Here is a 21,430-nt window from a genome sequence, read left to right as displayed (position 1 = left end):
TCATTACCTCACTAGGACCTAGACACGGTATAATGCAAGAATCTTGAATTCTCCATCCGACACATTTCCCAGCCTCCCAAGAGGTGATTACGAAGCAAGGTAAGTCGTTAACCGAGGGCAACATGAGTAACTCGAGGAAAAGCGTCTTGTTTTCGTAGTTACATTGCGATGTCGAAACCCCGCGGACACTGTGTCTTAACCCATTGAGGTTCTTTGCAATCGCTTTTTTTAACTACGGCCCCTGTGGCCATCAGCGGGGATCGGACACCAATTGATAACTTCGGAAACAAGAATATTGTCCTTGAGCTCCCCATGTTACCCATGTAACGACTTACCTTCGGTTCCTAAATAAGTCCACAGGTGTTTCCAACCGCTTCCCTGACTTTGTCGTCTGTTGACCATCTCTCTGAAGACATTCAGTGAACGGACAGCGACTCTTGGATCTCAGGAGGGGTAGTGGTGGGCGGCAAAGTCCCAGCAGAACTGTTTGTGGTCATCCGGGCAACTGCCGTTCAGCAGAAGCTGCCTTCCTCTCTACTTCCACACTCCACCCACGTGCAGGAAGATGCAGGTCCGCCTTCCGTCGCCGCCGCCGCCACCGCCGTCGCTGCTGCTGCTGCCATTCGGAGAGGAGTGGAGAAGCTGCTGAAGGCAGACGTGAACAGACCAGGCCGGAAGCTCGCGTCGTTCCGAAACTGCGACGAGAAAGACGAGGACGGTAGCTGTGACGTCAGGGCCCACGTGACGGAAGGTATGGACAGCGGCTGGTAGGTGTTCTGCGTCAGCAGCTGAGTCCGCTGCGAGGCCTCGCGCTCTCTTCTTTCCCGGGCGCGACGGTTTTGGAACCAAATTTTCACCTGTCGACACATCATCATCATCATCATCATCATCATCATCACCACATACACATGGTGGCAGTGTTGGTATTTTATTAATTAGTTTAAAGTAAGTACTATACCAGTGCAATTATTTATATAAATTAGTATAAAATAGCAGTATACAATGTTATTTTTTGACAAATTAATTATCGTAAAGTAGTAATATGCTTTCATTAGTATTTTTATAAATTAGTATAAAGTACTAATTTACCAGAGTATGTTTATAAATTAGGGTAAAGTAGTAATATACCAGTGTTAGTATTTTTTATAAAAAGTAATTACCAATGTTGACAACTTAATTAGCATGAAGTAGTAATATACTAACCTTAGTATTTTATAAATTAGTATAAAATAGTAATATACTAGTGTTCGTATTTTCATATAGTATAAAATAGTAGTATACCACTGTTAGTATTTTTATAAATAAGTATAAAATAGTAATATACCACTGTTAGTATTTTTATAAATCCCAGTGTGTGTATATTTTTAAATAAATTAATTGGTATAAAGTGGTAATATATCAATGTTAGTATTTTTTTATAAATTAGCATAAAGTAGTAATATATCGGTGTAAATATTTTTATAATTAGTATAAAATAGTAATATACCCAATGTTAATATTTTTTGTTAGTTTAAAATCGTAATATACCAGTAATGATTTTTTAAAATAAAATTAATTAGTATAAAGTAGTAATATATCAATGTTAATATTTTTGCTAGTTTAAAATCGTAATATACAGTAATGATTTTTTAAATAAAATTAATTAGTATAAAGTAGTGGAAAACCAGTGGGTTTTTTCCGAAATGAACCCGTTGCTTAGTCACTAGTCTAATTAAATAGATTAAAAAATAAAAGCTCATACTATTGTATCTTTCAATACTTTTTTAAATTTAGCCCATTTTAGAAATGAGAAAATGAAAATGACAAATAAGGAGCAAAAGTACTCAAAAAAGCATAAAACAAAAAACAACAGCAGTTCGTTGAACAATGTCGTGATTTAGCCAATGTTACATCGCTCTGGGTCTCCCAGCGTGCAAGTGACGGTAAAACTAAGGTCAGAGTTCAACGCTCCTTCTTCTAATTATTCCTACCGGTTGTGGCGTGTGGTCTGCTGGGGGACTACTGGTGCCCTGTTATTACCTTCTCTTTCTACAGAGTTCATTCCTCCGGACGAAAACAAAAAAAACTATAAGACTTGATCCAAAAGCCCCTCACCCCCCACCAAAAAAACAAAAATCAAAAACAAAACAAACGGCGAGCTAGGCATTCTGGAATAATTTCCTCTCCTCTGGTATTATCACTCACTGATCCATATTCTGCCACAAACCCCACTCACCCCACTCCACTCTCTACTTCTAGCTTCAAAAGATGAACCTGATAATTAAGAAGGTATCATCGAATAGAAAAAAAAAAATCAGGACAAAAAAATCTTGTCAGTGCGTCAGACGGGAAAAAGTAAACAGTAAGCAAACGATTCAAAAGTATAAATTGGCCAATAATACTTTGCTGTGAAAGAAAATATGCTAAAAGTAAAGAGAACTTCGCTATTAAATTATGGTTATTAAATGATAATAATTGTAAACTTTCGCCATCGTGAGAAAAGGACCGTTACGATAAGATACAGCAAATATTTCGTCATCTTGATAGGAGGGGGACTGGGGACTGAGTAACAGAACAATACAGTCTGTGAAACTACCAGGATGCTCCTTTCCACGAAATTAACAAAAAACAAACAAACAAACAAACAAACAAACAAACAAACAAACCATAAATGAATATCAAATATACAAGTGTGAATGACGCTATAGAGCACATTCTAATGGAGAATACTGTGGAACTACATTCTAATCATCTCTCTTTCTCTCTCGCGCGCTCAATCTCGTTCGCTTTAATTCCTTTAAGCTTTTCCTTTCTCTAACCTCCAACAAATAAAAAAATAATAAAATTCTGTTCAGCGAAAGTAACAAATTCCTGTGGAACAGAAGGCAGGAGCGGACAATTGTAAGAAGCACCACGCCTACTTTAACGGGTGAGTCTCTCAACTCACTCGACCCACTGGATGCTATCGCTGTGTTAATAAACACAGACCCCGCCCCTCAACCCCCGCGACACACTCCCTCTGTTTCGCCGGTCACGCCCCCGACAGACGCCGCAACCCAGTCCCGCTCCCCCTCCCAGTTCACCGAGGTCACGCTACTCTCCTTAATGTAATAATCATCTAAAGGAAGATGGTTGTGAGAGTTTCTTGGGAAGGTGGAGAGAATGGAATGATTAACTAATTTCCAGTAGCTTCTGTCTTCTGTCATGGTTCCACCATTTTAAATTGTGACAAAACCTCGGACTTGTAAAAGTGAGGAGGACGGTTTGGAAACGTGAAAATGAAATTAGAAGGTGGGAGCCGGCAGGTTGTCAAAGGAAGCAGGGGGCTTGTGACGTCAGCGAGGGATCGGGATTACACGTTGTTTGTTTGGAACTTGCGAGATGAATGTGCCATCTACCCTTATTATCGTTACGGTGTGTGTGAACGGGAACGTGCCTTGACCATGCGAGGTAATCATTTTCTTCAAGAAGGTTGTCTGTCCACGAGACTAGAGAGTGTAGATAATAGTGTAGATAATAACCTCACGGTTATGGTTATAACTCAAAAACAGGGATGTCTATGAATGCAGCAAAAGATTTCACAGTTAGGACATAAGTATGCACGTACCTCGTACATTTATTAACTGCCTGTTTAGATGCACACACACACATCTCAACATATATAGATATAAATAAATATAAAGATTACACTGACATGTTTATAGTCACGCAAACACAAATATGCAAACAGGTGCACATGAACACGATTATAATTTTCTTTCAAAGCTACTTTAACATGCTATGCAAATAGTACTTTCTAGACCCGTTCGCCTCTCTATTCACTTCTTTTATTAGTTTTCTTGAGGGGAGAGAGTTGCTGACTGAACTGCAGTCATACAAAGTCGATGACACAAAATGTGTTTTTATAGCTTTTCCTAAAATACTGACGTTTGTTCAGTTTAGAGAAGAACAGTTTATTTAATTTATCTAGTTATGTATTTGTTTTCATAGGAGCGAAACGTCTTTAGAAATTACGAGCTAAATATTTACTTTAGGTGGGGAGCTAAGCGCACGACCCTTGACCTCTTCATATGATAGAGAGCAGACATGTAAATGTTTTATTTAATCGTCACGTAAATGTTTTTATCTAATCGTCAAGTAAAAGTCTGGAAAGTCTATAATATCCTGCACTCACGTGTCAAACATTTTACAGGAACTAAGGCATCACCAAGCTGACGACAAGGTCTGGCACCAGCTCACTACTGCTCTCTTGTTTTAAAGTTCAACACTTCCCCCTCTCTCCGACAACTTGTCATAAGTTTCTCGCCATTTACGTTAATATCGCACAAAAAAAAAAAACAAAAAACAACTTGATATCCGAAAGCCGTAGACAAAACAGTCATCATCGAACAAAAGACTTTTTTTAAAAATATAAATAACGATCATGAAGAAAGACGCACAAAGTGAACTCGAGACCAGCAGTGGCCTCCCCCACGTAGGGTCGTCTGCTCTCGTGACACTATTGTTTTTAGCCAACAATAAATGCAAGACAGTGTTGATCTTCCTCGCTTTTTACTTTACGAGATGATGTTTGTTTTTAAACATCTCACATGTACAACCAGTGTACCGGTGTTCGCGATGGAAAATGCATATAAAAAATTTACGACATGTAAATCGCATTTACTGAACTATTGTTTGCATTTTTATATACATTGTTATGTTTTGATTACGAGGTACTGGGGTTATTTGTCTGACGTCGAGTTTCTAAATTGTTTAACATTCATTTCCCTACTGTTCCAGAGTTTGTTCTGTCTTGTTTTTATTTTGATGAGGTGTTGCGACCCGCGCATTGGGTACCCTTGCTTATACAAGTAGTAAGACTCTTTAGAACTCATCATTATTATTACAACAGCAAAGATCTACCTAGGGTATTAATACTTAACCCATGAAATTGTACAAATGCAAACCTAAAAGACAAACAATGTGTTGTTCACAGGAAGGTGTTTCCGAATGGGCAAAATGGGATGCAACAGATTCCTAGATATTTCAAATGACAAGATCTCATTCCAGATTATTTACAATCGAAAATAGGAAAGCTAAATATTAAATTTCCTTCGTGGATTTGCCTGACTAAAACATTAGACAGCAAGAGGCAATCAGCGCCAGTGTAGTTCGCTTTCCACTAATTGAAAGTATGATGAACACTAGGTGGCGAGGACTATGAGCGACAGAACATCATGCAGTGTGTCACGTAGGAACATCTTTGACACCTACCACTCGCTCTTAGAGTATTGGTTGAAGGAAAAATAAGGAAACATGGGACAAATTAGAGAATTCAGCTGATTAAACCACTCATAAATGACTACTCAAAAAGTGGTCAGCCGCAGGTGCGCAACGCCGGGCTGAAACGTCTTGGGTATAATGATATCCACTTGTCTGTGCTTAGTCATCTTCACTAGATGTGCCGCCAACAGCTTGCCCAGTGCGGACTGAAATTACCTTTAACCCTTTTACAGACTGTAGCAGTCATAGGGGAAAAAATATAAAAAATAAAATTCAACGGAGCTTTCAAGAACCGTTGTTTGTACTTTCGTGGAAAGCATCTACATCTTCATTTATCTACTCATTCCATGAGACGCCATGTTGTCTGCTTGGCCACTCGTTACTTCTGATGTTTCTCTTCCCTTGGTTTGCGATGTAACAAACCAGAATCAGGTGTCAAATTAAAGAGGAGGACGTTTCTGCTTGTCCAATTAGAACAATTTCCGATACTCGTTCTCAGAGTCTTAAGAACAGGAAGATAAGGCATCGTGTGGAAAACAGCAATCAGTTTAAATCATCTATTGAAAGTTTTAGCTGGAAATAACTCCCGAATGAAAGAAAAACCGCTGCTGTCTTAAAGGACAACACCAGCGCTCAGCGAAAATCTCTGTAAACTAGAGCATAAAGTATCACAAACACATATTCCGGTAGTATTTTACTACGAAAAACCACTCTAAAATATCTACACAGCATCGAGAAAAGAGAAGTGACGTCTAAAAATAGTGTTGCTTAAATGATCTGATTTGAAGAGAAAAGATGCAATCTTTTGTGACAGGACCTGTTGCTGAATGTCTCACATCGTGACACAGCCACTAACACATCAGTTGTATCCTCATCCAGCTCAATGCTAACAACAACTGACAGAGTGAAGCACCATTGATGTGCTGGTCAAAAACAGAATTGACGGACAAACGAATGAGGAGACTAAACGGGAACATGTGCGACTATAGTAACAAAATTGTAAATTTTTCATGCAGTTAAACGAGGAAGAATTTTTTTTTACATTGATAAATATGTATACAATTTTTATAATGTTAATATTATATTTTTAATGGAAACAAGTCATTATCAGCAGTCAGTTATAACTATAAATTAAAAATGATATGCTTAAATAACCATCTATCAAATTTTTAAAAATTGCAGTTTATCTTTGACAAAAGCATGTATGAAATGTGTTTATATTTTATTGACAATAATACACACGAAAAAATTTCCCTCAATATGTCCACTTAACAGACCATCAATAATAATATAGCATAGACCACGTGAATTCGGTTGAGACATTTAATATTTTTTAAACTTTAGTCGAAGCTTCTAAATAAAGTTAAAACCTGTAGGGCTGTATTCCAAAGTCTGGACAACAACCAGAGCGATGTTTCTTCTTTTGACAACACGCAAAGTTTGCTGAACTGAGCTACACTCACTGTTACAAACACTACTTACATGTAACAGAACTCTCCAGTAAAGGAGACTAATTTTCTCCTGCTCTCCTCGTTTCAGGTGAGAATGCCGACGTTTCTAAACTTATTCATTAAAATGAAGCATAAATATGTACTCATGCTTGGGAGATTTTATATTTTTAAATGAACTTAGCCCGATTGTAGAGAAAATTCGTTTCACTCGTGTTGTCATTTAAGTTTAAAACTCGAAAAAAAAACAAGTCGACAAAAACTGACTATTTGAAATCTACTATCATTACAGAACTAATTTTCCTGGGATATGAAATGTGCAAAACAAAGAGAGAGGAGATATTGTTTTCAACGACACCAGCTCAAATCCCAATCAATTAGCTTTCTTATCTGCTCCTCCTGCGCCTTCACTCAACTGCTCACCTCCGATGCTGATTGCACCAGGTAGTTAGGGTCTGTGGAATAAACTCTAGAATTGCAGGAATTACCGTAACGGGCAAATTAGATTAGCAAAAGAATCTTTTATTTGCTGTTCTTTTTCTCTTTTCCCTCATCATCAGCATCAAATCATCATCATCCCATCAATTACTTTTTTTCCATTTCTTCCTTTTTTGTTGTTTTATCAATCACCGCGTTTTCTTTATGGCAGCAGTGGAAATGGTGGCGGTGATGGCGCATTTGTCGTCGTAGTGGTGGTGGTGGTGGTGGTCATCACGGAGAGTTTAGCAGTCATCTTGGTTCCTTTCGTTGCTTTTTTCTCCCTTTTCTTCTCCTTGTTATCTTTTTCCTCTCCGTTCTTTCCTCATCCCACATTTAATTTGCACAGAATATTTTTATTGCCGTTGCTAATAGGCGTGCAACAGATTCTCTTACATCGCTGTTCGTTCAGTAAGTCAAACTGAGGCTTTATCCATTATGTTCAACATTTTCGTCCCTGCTATGCAATATGTGTTATTGTCTATCTAACATATTTTGTCTCGATGATTGATACATGTATTTTTTTCTAAATTTACCTCTGACATATATATTATTTATATCAGTATGACATACTAATGTAGGTTTTATCTTTTCTAGGATTGTATTGTATTTCGTCCACTTTGATTTTTTTCTATTTTTTAAAGAGACCTAATGCTCACACCCAAAGACAAAGTCGTCGTCTCTACATCAGACGCCAACTCTGTGAACAGATGAAGAGAAGGTGGGGTGGGGGACAATCAAGCTTGGGTCAAAGGTCAGTGTGCATTCTGACCTTTAATCTTGTCACTGATGCGATGGTTTTGATAAGTCAAAGCTAATCTTAGGCGTTTGCTGATGTCAGGTGATGATGAAATCGTAAGTACAACAGAAATCGTAAGTACAACATGTGAGGAAAGGGGTGTGCAGACTGGAGGGTCGGGAGAGCAGGCCATACAACAATTCATACCCGAGTCTCCGAGAGGGTGAGTGCTGCGGACAGTTCTGCGACGTCCATCGTGGAGAGGTAATGAGTTTGTCGAACCTCTCTTCAAGCACCGCCACCTGGTGTTGAGTGAAGGGAACGCGGGGATTACGTCCGAACTTCCGCTTTTTAGAGCCGCAGTCTTTTTCTTGTTCCCTTGCAATGCAAAAATGGAAACTTAAATTGATTCATGATATATGAGAGGGGAAGGGGAGAGAAAGTAAGAGAGGAGTGTGGAATGGGGGAGAAAGAAAGAAAAAGTGGGAAAAGACAGCAAGAGAAAGAGTGTGTGTGTTTGTTGTGTGTGTGTGGAATGGTAGGCGGGTGGGCGGGTAATAAAGACTACAAAACGAGCGTTTACAAAGAGTTTCAAGGATGCAGTCGAAATTTCAAGAGAATTCTCTTTTTGACTGTCCTTCACATAAACAGACATAGACAGACATAGACACATTGTTATAAATGAAAAAAAAAATCAAGTTTAAGAACTACTTGATAAATAAAATCATGTAGCAGCTAGTTGATCCTTTAAATATTTTTGTCACGTATGTTAAAACTTCAAACTTTTTTACTTTCTATTTTTTTATAATTACATGGACCTGCTCTGTCTCAATATTAGCACATTCGATACGAGCTAGTCTGAAATGCTAAACTTACACTGAGTTCGACATCCAGCCAGGGATCCACAGTTTCAATAAACGGCTCAAAAGGACTGAAGACGACTAACGTAATTTTCTCTGTAAGAAATCTTTTTTTTTCGAACTTATTGTATCGGAGACATTTCGCAACTTGAGCTTCGAGTCTCAGATTATTATTTTTATTTTTATTTTTTTTTTTATTTATTTTTTTTATTTGTGGTTTCAACAAAGATTGTTTAGTTTGTAAATGGTTGGGTTTTTTTTCATCTGAGAAAGACTTTGAGTTTGTGTTACCTTCATAGACGCATTTCATAGATCATTGCTGTCATCTATTAGAAATTTTTACATTTTTTCAAACTCACTCAGTCGTGTAACATAAGCATCTTTCACGGAACAAGTCACTCGTTTCCGCCCTCAAGTTCCTATAAATCTCAGATTTTTTTGTTTTTATTTTGTTACCGCTTTCAGAGCTCTTCATGATTATGTGAATACTTTTTTCCGCTTTTCAAACGATATTTTCACTTTCTTGTTCTTCGTTCTGAGTCCGTGCTACCTTTGAAGCGAAAAAAAATTTTTTTCTGAGTTTTTAATCGTCTCGTGTTGCTTGTATAAAATCTATATTCCATTATTGTCATAAACTTTGTGTCACTTGCTATTTCTATCATTCGTTGCAGTTTTTAAGTTTGTAAAATGTTTTCTACCATCCTATGGGGAAGAGTTTGAGTTTAAGAAATTCGACCTCCTGTCGTGTAATTCAATGTTAATTTAAACTATTGTCTTGTAATCTAAGTACAACATTTTCTGACTTGATTTTTTTTTGAAGAAAATATTTTTTTTATTCAGGAAATTGAGAGGAATTCATACAATTTATTTCTATTATGTATGTTGTGCGTCTTATCGAAATTTTGTGCAGCACTGTTTTCACTTGAAAAATCGACTTTCATTTCTTGACAAACACTTGAATAAACTTATACCGACAATAAAAGCCACTTAATTTATACGAAACCTCTTGACATAAAAATAATGCGAGGAGATTTGAAAAAAAATTTTTGCAAAGTTTTTAAACTCTGCAGCTTCATGGGATGTCACCTTGAAGTAAAATTTAAAAAATGCAGTCGTCGTCGTCGTCTTCGTCGTCGTCGTCATCATGATGTTTTACAACCGTTGTATACGATGCTGTCTTTGTGACTCATTCTACTTGATATCTTCACGATGTAGAATTTAAGATAAAGTCTGACAGCGACTTGGCGACTTGGATTTTCTTGTTTGTAGAGTAGTATTTCAAGTCTTGCCTGTATCAGGCAGGCTGCTCACATTTCTGTAGCCACTGTATGTGAAGGTTGTAGAATTTATACCCATATTGGTGTAGTTCACGCGAAATGTCAGTCCTTTCTCTTTATTGGCATGTGTTATGTCTTCTTCTACAAAATAACACACGTCTGTCCCTCAATAATAGACAACGATGGGCTTTGTGACACAAACTGAGTTTAGTCAATTTTGCTTTTGTTTAAGTGCAGACATTCACTCAATATGTTAGCATTTTAGTGATGAAAAATGTAATTATCAATAAAAATGCAGGAATGTATATAGCGTGAAAAAGTCATATTGTGTGAGTCCATCATTTTGATAAAGTTACCTTAGTGGTCATTTTTTTTCAAAGGATTGTAAAATCAAATCTTTTCAAGAAAGATTCAAATTTGATAATTCTACTACAACTCTTTATAAATTTTTACTGGCCTGCAGATATCGCTAGCTAAATTAAATATCAGAAAAAAATAGCTTCTTAAAGCCTGCGAAGGCAAACATGTTAATTTTTGTGAAATGTAGTCGGTCCTCAGTGGCCGCTGGTTTCGCAAAGCGACGATTCAACAGCCAGCTGATAAAAAAATATTCGACCGAAAAAAATATGTATATCTTATAAAAAGTAAAACGTGAAATTGCGTTGGCCGAGCAGTCTGTTGATTCCACGCTGAACGTATGTGAAGGAATGAAAGCCTCCTGTAGCCTCCAACATTTTCACACGTTCTCAAAGTCTCTCGCCAGCACGTTTGCTGACGTGTACTTTGTAGGTAGACATACAATGGTTGTGTGTACTGAGCATGTACATGCTTTTTTCTTGTCATTATTTGCTCAACAATGCCGTATAACAGATATTTACATGCTATTTCTGCTGCATTATGTATTATAAATAATCTGTAGTCCCTCGCGGACACCGAAACACTACTTAAAGAGATTTGCATGTTAACCCCAAACAAATTTTTGGATTAAGCAGTGTATGACACGGACTTGCGACAAATGAAATAAAACTTCAGCTTAATTTAAATACTTTTCTGCATTGCCATGACAAGATGGAGCTGAACCGTCACTCAAAGATGATTTTTTTTAATCGGAATGGAAAGATTGATAGCTACAAAGTAAGAATAAGAGAGGAATGAATTAATTTATCCAAATAATGAGAAGGAGATGTGGAAACACCCTGATAGTAACTTTTATATATAATAAAAGTAAAATATTGTATTCTTGTCTGAGTTTGTAAAGACTAATGTAAAAATCAGACTGTGGCATACAGACCAACATCCTTGTTGACCACCTAAGGTCCACTTACTTTGCAGCTTGGGCGGGTGGTAGCGCGTGCACTGTAGCCACTGGTAACCGTTGTTGTCGTCGCTTCTTTCCCCTGCAATGCTGTCGCCATCTGTTGTGTTGGTTCCGACTCCTTCTTCCCCTCCAGGGTCTTGTTCATCCCGCGGCTGTCATCTCCCACGGCGTTGAGGTTGCAGCCGAAGCCGCTGTGGCTGGGTGTGAGGTGGGCCGGCAGGTGGGCAGAGGGCAAGGTCTTGTGCAGTCCCAGGATGTTGTCGATGGAGAACTTCATGCTGGACGCGCCTGCGGTCTTCGGGCACTCGTCTTCTCCTCGTCGACTTGACGGACGCCCTCGTTGTCCATGATGTCCACGTTCTTCTCCAGCGGCGACGACGACAGGTCTTGAACCCCACTGCACGCGGTCCAAACTTTTGAACCCTTCGAGGTCTCACAGAGATTGACGGAGAGGTCACCAGGATGTGACGTCAGAGCCTGGGTACATTCGTGGTGATGGTAGGGGAGTGATGGTGGTGGTGATGATGGGGATATTCTAGATGACGACGAGTGCCGACATCTGGTGTGGATGAAACCAGGTAGGAAGGCCAAAACGAAGGAAGCATAACCTATAAAAGCTGGGCAAGCAGCACACGAGTAATGTTTTGTACCTCCTATTTCTCTCCCCCTGTACCTCCCGAGCTCTCTGACCTCTGAGTGTCTTCTGTTGCAAAAGGTCGCCTTTACTGTCTCCTCTTTCTTCTCGACGCAAGATTACAAAACAAGAAATGGAACTGCGGTGTGAACAGAATATGACGCAGTATGGTTTCTTTTCAGTAAGATTCTACATAAAAATAGTCTTGGACTCATCCAGTACTCACTGGCAGAGGATGACAGTCTACATCAGCAGCGTAGATACATCAAGACGATGACTACCGCATGCAGCCTGGAGGCGAGTCCCACCTGTCTCACAAGAATGTTGCGAATCGTTTTGATGACAGCTCTAATTTTGTAAAGGTCTCTTCGTCGAGTCGCTTATTGCGAGGCTAATCATCGCTGGGAGGGCAGAGACCGTTTTCTCTCACCTGAGAGACTGACAGGCAATCACGTGCTAACGGCGCGCCGCTCTGGGATCTGATTGGCTGCTCCCGGCTTTCCTTACCTGCGACTCTCAGTCCATCTCCTCCCATTTTTCCATGCGCTTGTTCCTCCCGGCCGCTTGTTGCAAACTTCGATGGACTCATCCTGATGAAGGCATGTAGATGATATCAGATCTTCTCAACCAACATCGTTCTCGAGGATTGACGTATTACTTTCACCATCAACTCAGGATATTATCAGCATTGAGTCAATTCCTCTCCATCTTCCCAAGGTTTTTTTTTTTTTAAATATTATTTTTCAAGAAACTAGATAATCGAGAATACTAGTTTTTCAAAATATGTGCGCAAGACTTAGCTTTCTCTTCTTTCTCATGTGTCTCAAATACTTCATAGATGTGTCACAGTGACCATCTTAAGCTCGTCTGTCAGAATTTTTTTCAATTATTGTTGTTTTATTTTTTCCTTAAATTCTCCTTACACCAAAGAAACCTCTCCGAGCTTTTAAGATTTATAACCAAATCTGGAATTATTATAATTTCAATACTCACAAACATTCTCAACATTCGAAGTAAAGACGAAGTTTACAGAAAAGAAAGGAAAGAAAGAAAACAATTGGAAAGTAAATGAAATCAGCCCCGCTTAACCTTTCAAGTAGTCTGGGGGATAGACAAAGGTGATTAGGCAATTACTGTGGTCTAAAGATATCTCATCAGTCACATTTCCTTACTTTAAGGAAAAAATTATTTATTATTTAATCAACATTTTTGCACTTTAAAACATCAGCTTTCCTTACTTGCCTGGACACCCTCTCTATGATTTACTGGTTTGTAATGGTGGACGACAGTTTAAAAGGGTTAACAATCTTTGCACTAGCCCCTCACATGTTGCTCACCCATATAACTGCTCATTCCCTAAATATTTACTCTCAAAAGGATTATTTCGAAAGGAGGTACCGCTAAAAACTACATGTACTTTGAAACGGGAAATCTTTCACAGTTTGAAGTTTACATTTACCGGAGAACCTCTGAGCGTTGGGTTATAACTTAAAGATTAATTAATCCTTTTACCTGCCGTACATTCCTGCTCTTTCTCGCCAAGAACACAGCGATTAGTGGCTCTTTCTCTGAGAGGAGATAAAAAGAAGAAACCGCTACATGGCGATTAACAAAGTGGAATGCGTTGCAGAAAGTGAAGACAACGAGAACAACAAAGCAAAGAAGTGGATGACACGGGAATATTTTATTTGGTTCTGAACAATTTCAGGAATAAAGCCACCTGTTCCGAGTTTCAGATATGAGAAGGGGGGGCTCACACACACTGAGGATGACTTTGTTGGTTTATAGTGTGTTGCGCCCACTCACCCCCCTCGTACTATCATTCCCCTCCTCCTCCTCTTCCTCCTCCTCCTCCTCCTCCTCTTCCTTCTTCTCCACGTCCTCCAACTCCAGGCATTGCATTGAAAGAGTTACTCTGGCCAAGATGCCGAGCGAGGGAGCAGGCAGACAGCGTTGGGGTGGGGAAGGGGAGGATCAAGGGAGGTGCCGGCGACGATGCTCTATCATTACCACGCCGTTGAGCGTCTGTCACCTGGAAAACAGCGGGTCTGCGGAGACAGGAGAGCTAGGCTGGGCACGACATATGCTGCACAGCACTCCCACAATATAAAAAGTGAAAAGCGAAGCCTCGCCGACGGTACCTGTAGTCACTTAATCTCGCCGTCATTAAGCCACTGAGCCCGGCTGCTGGCCCACGAGATTCAATCAGCCCCAAGTCGACAACATCAGCCAGGAGGAATCTGGAAATTAAATGTGACAGACAAGCTAAATGAAATGATCTTTGCTGTTGATTTTCTAAAGACTTTTGTCGAGCGCTCGTCATACTGCTACTCCTTGGTGAGACTGGCACGGTTGATGCTGGTGATGGTGGAGTAACTAGAAAATGGACAGAGATGGGAAAAGAAAATAAATTTTTCAAGTGAAATGGCAAACGAGCTTAAACTGGAATTGCTTTCTGCTTTCTTGTAAGCTAACCTACCTGTGAAAGTTGACAAATGGTGTAAGGATGAATGTGGACTAATATTTCCACGGCAGACATTTGCTGAGACTTTCTTGCGTCGTCCTCGTAAATTGTCTCTCGCACGCGCATGACCCCAAATGTGATCCACAATGGTGCTTGCACCTATTCATAAAAGTACAGTAATAAGTTCAGAAATGTCTACACATATATACATGTATACTTCAGACAGACACGGGTGGATGGAAGAATATGTAAATCTATGGATGAAAATACCGATGGACTGGATTGACAAAGAGAAAACCAGAGAGACAAAGAATGAGAAAGGATAGAAGAAACGAGTTAAAGGAGGCAAAAAAGATTCTCTTTCTCTCGGTAAAGTGGCATCCGTGTGAGGCGATCTCAAGACGAGATATTGTTACCTAATCTGCGCTTAATGAGAAGTGCTTCTATCGTGTGATTCAGAGGATCGTTGTTGACATCTCATTGTCTGCAAGACGCCAAACATCAGTGCCGCCATTATCCAGATTAATCGACGGCAAAACAACTGTCAAGGAACCCCAAAGACCATGCTTGCGACATTGCTTGATGGATCAAATTACATTATTGGTTCATCTAAATGATCATTGTATGTTTTTCCTCTCAATACGCATCTCTTAAATGACCGGGTTAATTTTGTCAAATGTTTCGTCGTGTGATGTTTTCCCTCACGAAGGTTTGTTACTTACAGCTTTCTATGATGGCGTGAGAGCCGTTCTAATGAACCGTTTGTTTATTTTCCCTCTTGTTCCGTTTACGTGACAATTTGTCTTGTGTTCTGGCATCATCTCATCTTGTTAGCAATTTAGTTTTTTTTTTTTCCGGTGCGTTTGGTGTTGTATCTTTTTTTTTTTCTTTTTTTTTTTTTCTCACTTCTGTAACATTTTCTCGCACTTTCACGCGTCTTCTCGGCAGGAAGAAGCTTCTACCCCTACAGTCCCTCCCTCTCCCCCACTCCAAAACACACACTCACACACTACGTAGACTGCAGCATCCAATTATTTCTTCTCATGCAAGCGAGTAGGCAAACTTAAGGGAACATATATTTGCAGTGTCCAATTTGTAACCCCGTCGTTGCCAATCTCTTTAATCTCATCGTCTTTTCTATTACTTTGTCACACCCTGCCTCAGATGCTTCATGAAGTATTCTTGCTCCATTCTGCGCGTAAAGATTAAGCGAGCATTTTTCCCTCTGGCAATTGAATCCATCGACATTGATCGTAGACTGTTGTTAGATTGCCGGGACATGTCGAAGCACTGCAGCTATACTTCAATTAGTAAACGTGAAACCACTCCGAGCCGCTGCCAGGTATCAAGAAACAAAAGCATCTTTGGTTGTAGTGATGAGGGATCTCTTGAATGTGTCTGACTGTGGTGTCGTCTCATTATGGACTTGATACCCTTATGACCCAACAGCCCAGGCACCTGGACTGGATCCCCCGACATCCATCGCTAAAATATATGGAACTGCTCAATCTGTCGAAACGGGAAGACAAACCTCCATTCTAAGAAGAAAGGGAAAAAAAAGGAAAGATAGAAAGAGAGTGAGAGAATAATGAAAGAGTGTAGTTGGGCACCAGATATAAGCTGAAAACCACGTGCCTTTGTTATATAGAAGTAAAGGCAGGGGATGGATAAGAAAAAGGTCAAAGAATAGAAAGGGAGAGAAGACACCGGTGGATAAATACGCGATAATAACACATAACTCGTGATACAACACTTTATTAATTTACTGTTTTAACTCCATTAAAACATCGAACGTATGCACGCTAGTCTTAAATACTTCTACAATGGAAGTATCGTACTTTAAATACCTACTTCTACATTTTCTTTCAGCGGCTTCACACTACCATGGGCTCTTTGGCGCAGTCCTTGGCTGGTTCCACTCTCACCTGTCTGATCTCAACCGTTAGTTTCAACATCAGAATCTGCTGCTGTGTTTTATGGAGTGCCTCAGGGTTCAGTCCTCGGCCCTCTATTGTTTACTTCCTATGTCCAGCCACTTGGCCCTGTGATCCGCCACTTTGGCTTGCAGTATCGCATGTACGCCGACGATACTCAGATCCTAGTATTTGGTCCAGCTTGCCAACTCCACCAATACTCAGCAAACCCTCTGTTCTGTGAAACCCTGGATGTTGGCGAACAAATTAAAGCTCAGTGGAGAGAAAACAATACATCATTAATATGGAGCCTACGTACCATATTAATCAAAGGCGCGGGGCCCCTGACGACTATCAAAAGCACGGGGCCCTAGGCAGATGCCTCGTCTTCCTGCCCCTAAGCAGAGCCCTGATGTCAACTCGGTTAGCAAATGCATCTTTCTCGAACTGCGCAGAAATCTGTCGCCTCCATCAAGCTCATGGCACTTTTAAAAAAATGATACTAATTATAACAGCAACAATAATCATGAGAGGGAGAAATGTAAGAATCCAACCAAGATGACAGGAAAGAGGAGAGGAGAACGCGTGGAAACGGGAATAATAATAATTGCAATGCTAGCTGAATAATAGCTGATTTATATACTTAATTATCCAACAAATTCATGAAATTAAAATAAATACATAAATTATGGGGACAAAAATCTTGGAGACAGAAGAAAACGGAGGATCAGATTTGGCCTGGCGACACATTTAAGATCACGCATCAACACTTGCGATTGCTTTGTATTTCATTTCTTTTGTGGTTTGTGGTCCTTGCTGTTGTTGCGCTGACGAAGCATAAACAGTAAAACTACGGGAATGAAAGAAAACGCGAAAGAGAGGAACTGAGGAATAAAGTAAGAGACTGACGATCCAGAAAAATGAGAGAAACACATGATGGGGGTAAGTGAGTCAAAGGAGACAATCACAGTCGCTTTTGTTTCACCCAAAACTTGCAGACCAAAAGGGAGTTCATCCTTATTCAACAAATTGCTAAATATACTTTTTTTTAATCATAAGGTAAGGGACAGGTATATTAAAGAAGATTAAAGCAGACGATTGTGACGAAATTAAAAACAGGAAGGCTGGATTATGGGACCGTTTACATCTTATTGGTCTTGCGCTCCCTTATTAATCAACGACCTCCGAGGACCTGCCCACCTTCGAGGTATTGGGTGGCTTTCAGTCTGCCTCGGGGTGTCGGGTGTCGCCGCCAGAGCACATCACCTTAATGAAATCAGCCAGAGCCAGACCCGCGCTCTAAGATTAGAAGAACGCCAGACTGTGAGGAGAGAATGAGAGAGAGAGAAAACTCCAGCTCCAACATTTTATTGACAAGGATATTCCAGCCATTGTCACTTTTATAGGGTGAACTGAAAATAACCATCCTCACAATCACTCACATATTCAATCACCAATCCCCTGTCATCACTATCAGACATACATGTCCACTCTCCAATACAGATAACATTAAAACACATTTGACATGTATATCAACATCAGGATACATAAACAGAGGGCAGAGAGTGTGTGAGATAGAGATCGGGTGTGTGTCTGGAGTCAGGAAACAGGCTTCGAGAGTAAGAAGGACAGTGGACGAAGTGAGAGAAAATCTAGAATCTACCCCAATACCAAAGCCAAAGAAAATTTACAGGTGGATGAAAGTGCCAAAGACAAAAGACGAAAACGGCGTGAACAAAATTGGATCATTTCAGTAGCTTCATAGGAGCCCACTTTTATAGTGTCCTGCATATTAATGAGCATAGTGTTCATATTAGGTAATTTCGTGTGAAGTTTGCTAGTTTATTTTGTTTAAAGCGATGTTTTGTCAAACGTAGGCATCACTGATTTTTCCGGATTTCGTCGTGACGGTTCTGGCCGACGGTGTTTCTAAGCTTATGTGTCTACTTAGAATGCACAACTGATGGATTGAATGTTACAAAGACCTGAAGATAAAATCAGACTCAATCATTCTTCAAAGCAACCACAATAGAATCAACGAGCCTGCGTGTCTCTAAGTCCTTCGGGAAGATGTGGAGGTAACGATAAGCTTTACAGATGTAAAACGTGGACTCTGCTTGCCGATGCGGGGAGGAGGATCCAGGCATTCGAGAACATACGCTTGAGGAAGCTGCTCCGGATATCGTACATAATACCGAGGATTTTGCAGAAAGTGCTGTTGCCATACTCGTTGGACACCAAGAACCCCTACTTGCAACAGTCAGGCGGCTTAAGCTGATCTGGTTGGGTCATGTGACCCGGCACGCCATTTTGTCGAAGAATGTCTTTCAAGGTCCCTTGGAGTTTGGTCAACGAAATGGTGGCCAGAGGAAGAACTAGCTGATGAACGTGAAGGAGTGGACCGGTCGTCCCGTGCAGGACCAGCTGACCATCGCCCGACAGGTGTGAGTGGCGCTCATCGTCAACTGCCGCGGTCTTTCCCTGGACTCCTCGCAACGACCTGTCAAGGGACGAATGAATGATGACTGGCTGACCCACTCATCTGCACCTGTTGTAATTTCTTACCATAATCAGAAAGTTTGTCTGTCCTACTACTCTCTTGCTTGATTTAAATCCAGCCTGTCCTGCTAGCTCTTCCTTAGTGGTGTTGTGTCGTCTAGTGGTGTGAGTCTCGTTGCTAGGGTGGTGTATCTGAGTTTTGGCACTGTCTATGGTTTCCTTTCTTGGAATAAAGTATGACTAATGACTGCTGAATTTTTTTTTCAGATTTTCTGGCACAGACTAGTGATTTAGCATCTCAAAATGAATTAAGCCCATTCAAAATGATTTTAGCCTCAGTTTCGCCTTCACCGTTAAATGTCTGGGCGAGGGCAGACTGAGAACAATGAAACCGTTTGAACGGCGCGCCAGAGATCAAAAGACACCGTTGAAGGAGCTTGTGGTTCAACGTATCAAAAGCAGCTATATAATAGCGGATAACTAAAAACAGAGCTGAAACATGAGCGCTGTCGCATGCAAACAAATCATGGATCACACGCATGAATGCAGTCTCGGTCGAATGATATACCTTGGAGAAAGACTGTGTGTGTGTGTGACAAGGGGGCGGGGATGGATGGAGAGAAAGGAGACGGAAGCCATACATATCCAACAAATTAAAACAAAGATAGGTTTTGTTTCTCAAGAGTATGTACAAACATTTGGTCAAAACAACAAAAACCCACACAATTTGTCACCCTTGTCAACACTTTGACATTTTTGTCTCCGAGCGACCTGCTTTCACAAACACACAAAACACCAAATAAACACATTCACCGTCGTCTTTAACAGGGAATTTTCTGTCGTCTCCAAGTTATCTGTGGTACATCTTCCGAAAGGTCGAAGAAAATGAGAGATAATAAAGTTTTCTTCGCATACTCGATTTATGCGACCGCACCCTACTCCCCCCTCATCAACCCTAGCTCCTGTAGTTGTCACCGACCAGCAATGAACTTTACAAGCAGCTGGAATAATGTATTATAGAACACAATATATTATTATCTCTGAATTGTTTTTTTTTTATATAAAGTTCGTGTTTCTCACTTGTATCGAAGTATGAATTTCATTGTAGCAGACAAGAAATTTGGCGAGTTTCAATCAACTAGAAAATATAAATTAATTTCTGTGCAGCAGATGTTAGAGGCGACACTGGGCATCACAAAACTTCCTCTTCAACTTGCAATCACATTTTTTCCCTTTTAAAAGAAACACGATTCTCTATGTGATATTAACTGCGAGAGAAATCCCAAAAGAAGAAAAAAAACCAATTCAAAAAGAAAAAAAAAATCGGTAAAGAACAGAGCAGCCGTGTGTAATATGTTGTAACTTAGATGCCGTCTGCCGAATTGCTAGAATGTGTGCCTGTATCGAATTTCAAATATCATTTGACGAGTGATTTTAAATTTGATCATCAACGTACGAACAGATTTGGTGCGCAATTTAAAAAAAAAAGGCTTCGTCAAACCGAATGAAAATGTTTAGCGCCTGCTAATACAAAGTTATTAAATATTGAAATTATTTGTTGGTATTCGAGATGCTCACTTAGGTTTTGTTTTTTCGTTTTTTTTTTAATTTGGACGAAAGCTTTCAGCGAGAAGGATATCTCAGTTTTTGAAGTTGATCATGCAGCAATGAGAAATAAACGAAAGTAGCAGTATGTATAGAACACCCGCCCTCCCACCTTTCTTCACAGCCTCCATTCGTCGAACTAAAGCAGCCTCTAGAGAGCAGAAACTAAGAATCCTTTCTTTTTTTTTTTTACTTCTTAAGCCTACCAGGGACCATGCCTATCAAACTTCAATCCTTTCTTTTGTGATAAAGAGAGCTGTTGTTTTCAAGTTCTCCTTGGTGCCGCATATTTTCTCTTCTGATGTGGCTGCCTGAGCCCACAGCTCTGTCCGCGTCTGTGTGGTGGACAGAACGGCGGGACATGTTAAAATTCCAAATACGGATAATTTTAGAAACAGAAAGTGCGAGAGGTCGGACAATCACAAATCTTTTTCCACTTCCTAAAAAAACGAGGCTCACTGTCGACAGACACGCCTTGACTGTGGTTGCAGCTCTTCCCAACTGGTTTTAAGGTCTTCGGCGTCACTATGTACGTTTGTAAAATCAGTTTTTCACCTGAAGATTTATTTCTCTACGAGCTATTATTAAGTGCCGAGAACGCTACCGCTACTGCCCAGACAGCACCGACATGTCGCTCGTGAAGTGGAAGCACAAAGTTTCAAACAGCACAATTCCAGTTCATTGTGCTCGACCTACCCCAGGTGCACTATCTAATAATAAAATTCTGCACATGTAGTGCTGTACCAATTCTTTTCCACTGTCCACCGCCTATGTGTCTAGTGCTTAAAACTGAACTTGCCACATACACCACCAGAAACGTTAGAAAGTTCGAAGGTCAGTGCATGTACTGAGGCAGTTTCAGCGGGCGAGCTTGCGCTCACCAGCAACTCGCAGAGTGCCCACAGAGGGTTGTGGCTTGCGCTGGGAGGTGCAACTGTTCTGTCAATCAAGTCAG

The 21,430-nt window shown here is 40.2% G+C and overlaps 1 protein-coding gene across 1 annotated transcript; it reads right to left on the bottom strand.

The window, feature by feature from the left end:
- Positions 1–224: 224 nt before the first annotated feature.
- On the bottom strand, positions 225–11,498 carry LOC112561636 (homeobox protein MSX-2-like; the record flags this gene model as incomplete). Its single annotated transcript, XM_025234223.1, is given in 4 exon segments — positions 225–857; positions 8,113–8,180; positions 8,183–8,283; positions 11,368–11,498. Coding segments are annotated over 4 exon segments (645 nt in total), but the record flags the coding sequence as incomplete, so codon positions are not given.
- Positions 11,499–21,430: the final 9,932 nt, after the last annotated feature.

This window comes from Pomacea canaliculata, linkage group LG4, assembly GCF_003073045.1.
Source record: "Pomacea canaliculata isolate SZHN2017 linkage group LG4, ASM307304v1, whole genome shotgun sequence".
Classification (NCBI taxonomy): Eukaryota; Metazoa; Mollusca; class Gastropoda; order Architaenioglossa; family Ampullariidae; genus Pomacea; species Pomacea canaliculata.
Note: the sequence above shows the minus strand (reverse complement) of the source record. Positions and strands in the feature narration are given on the sequence as shown.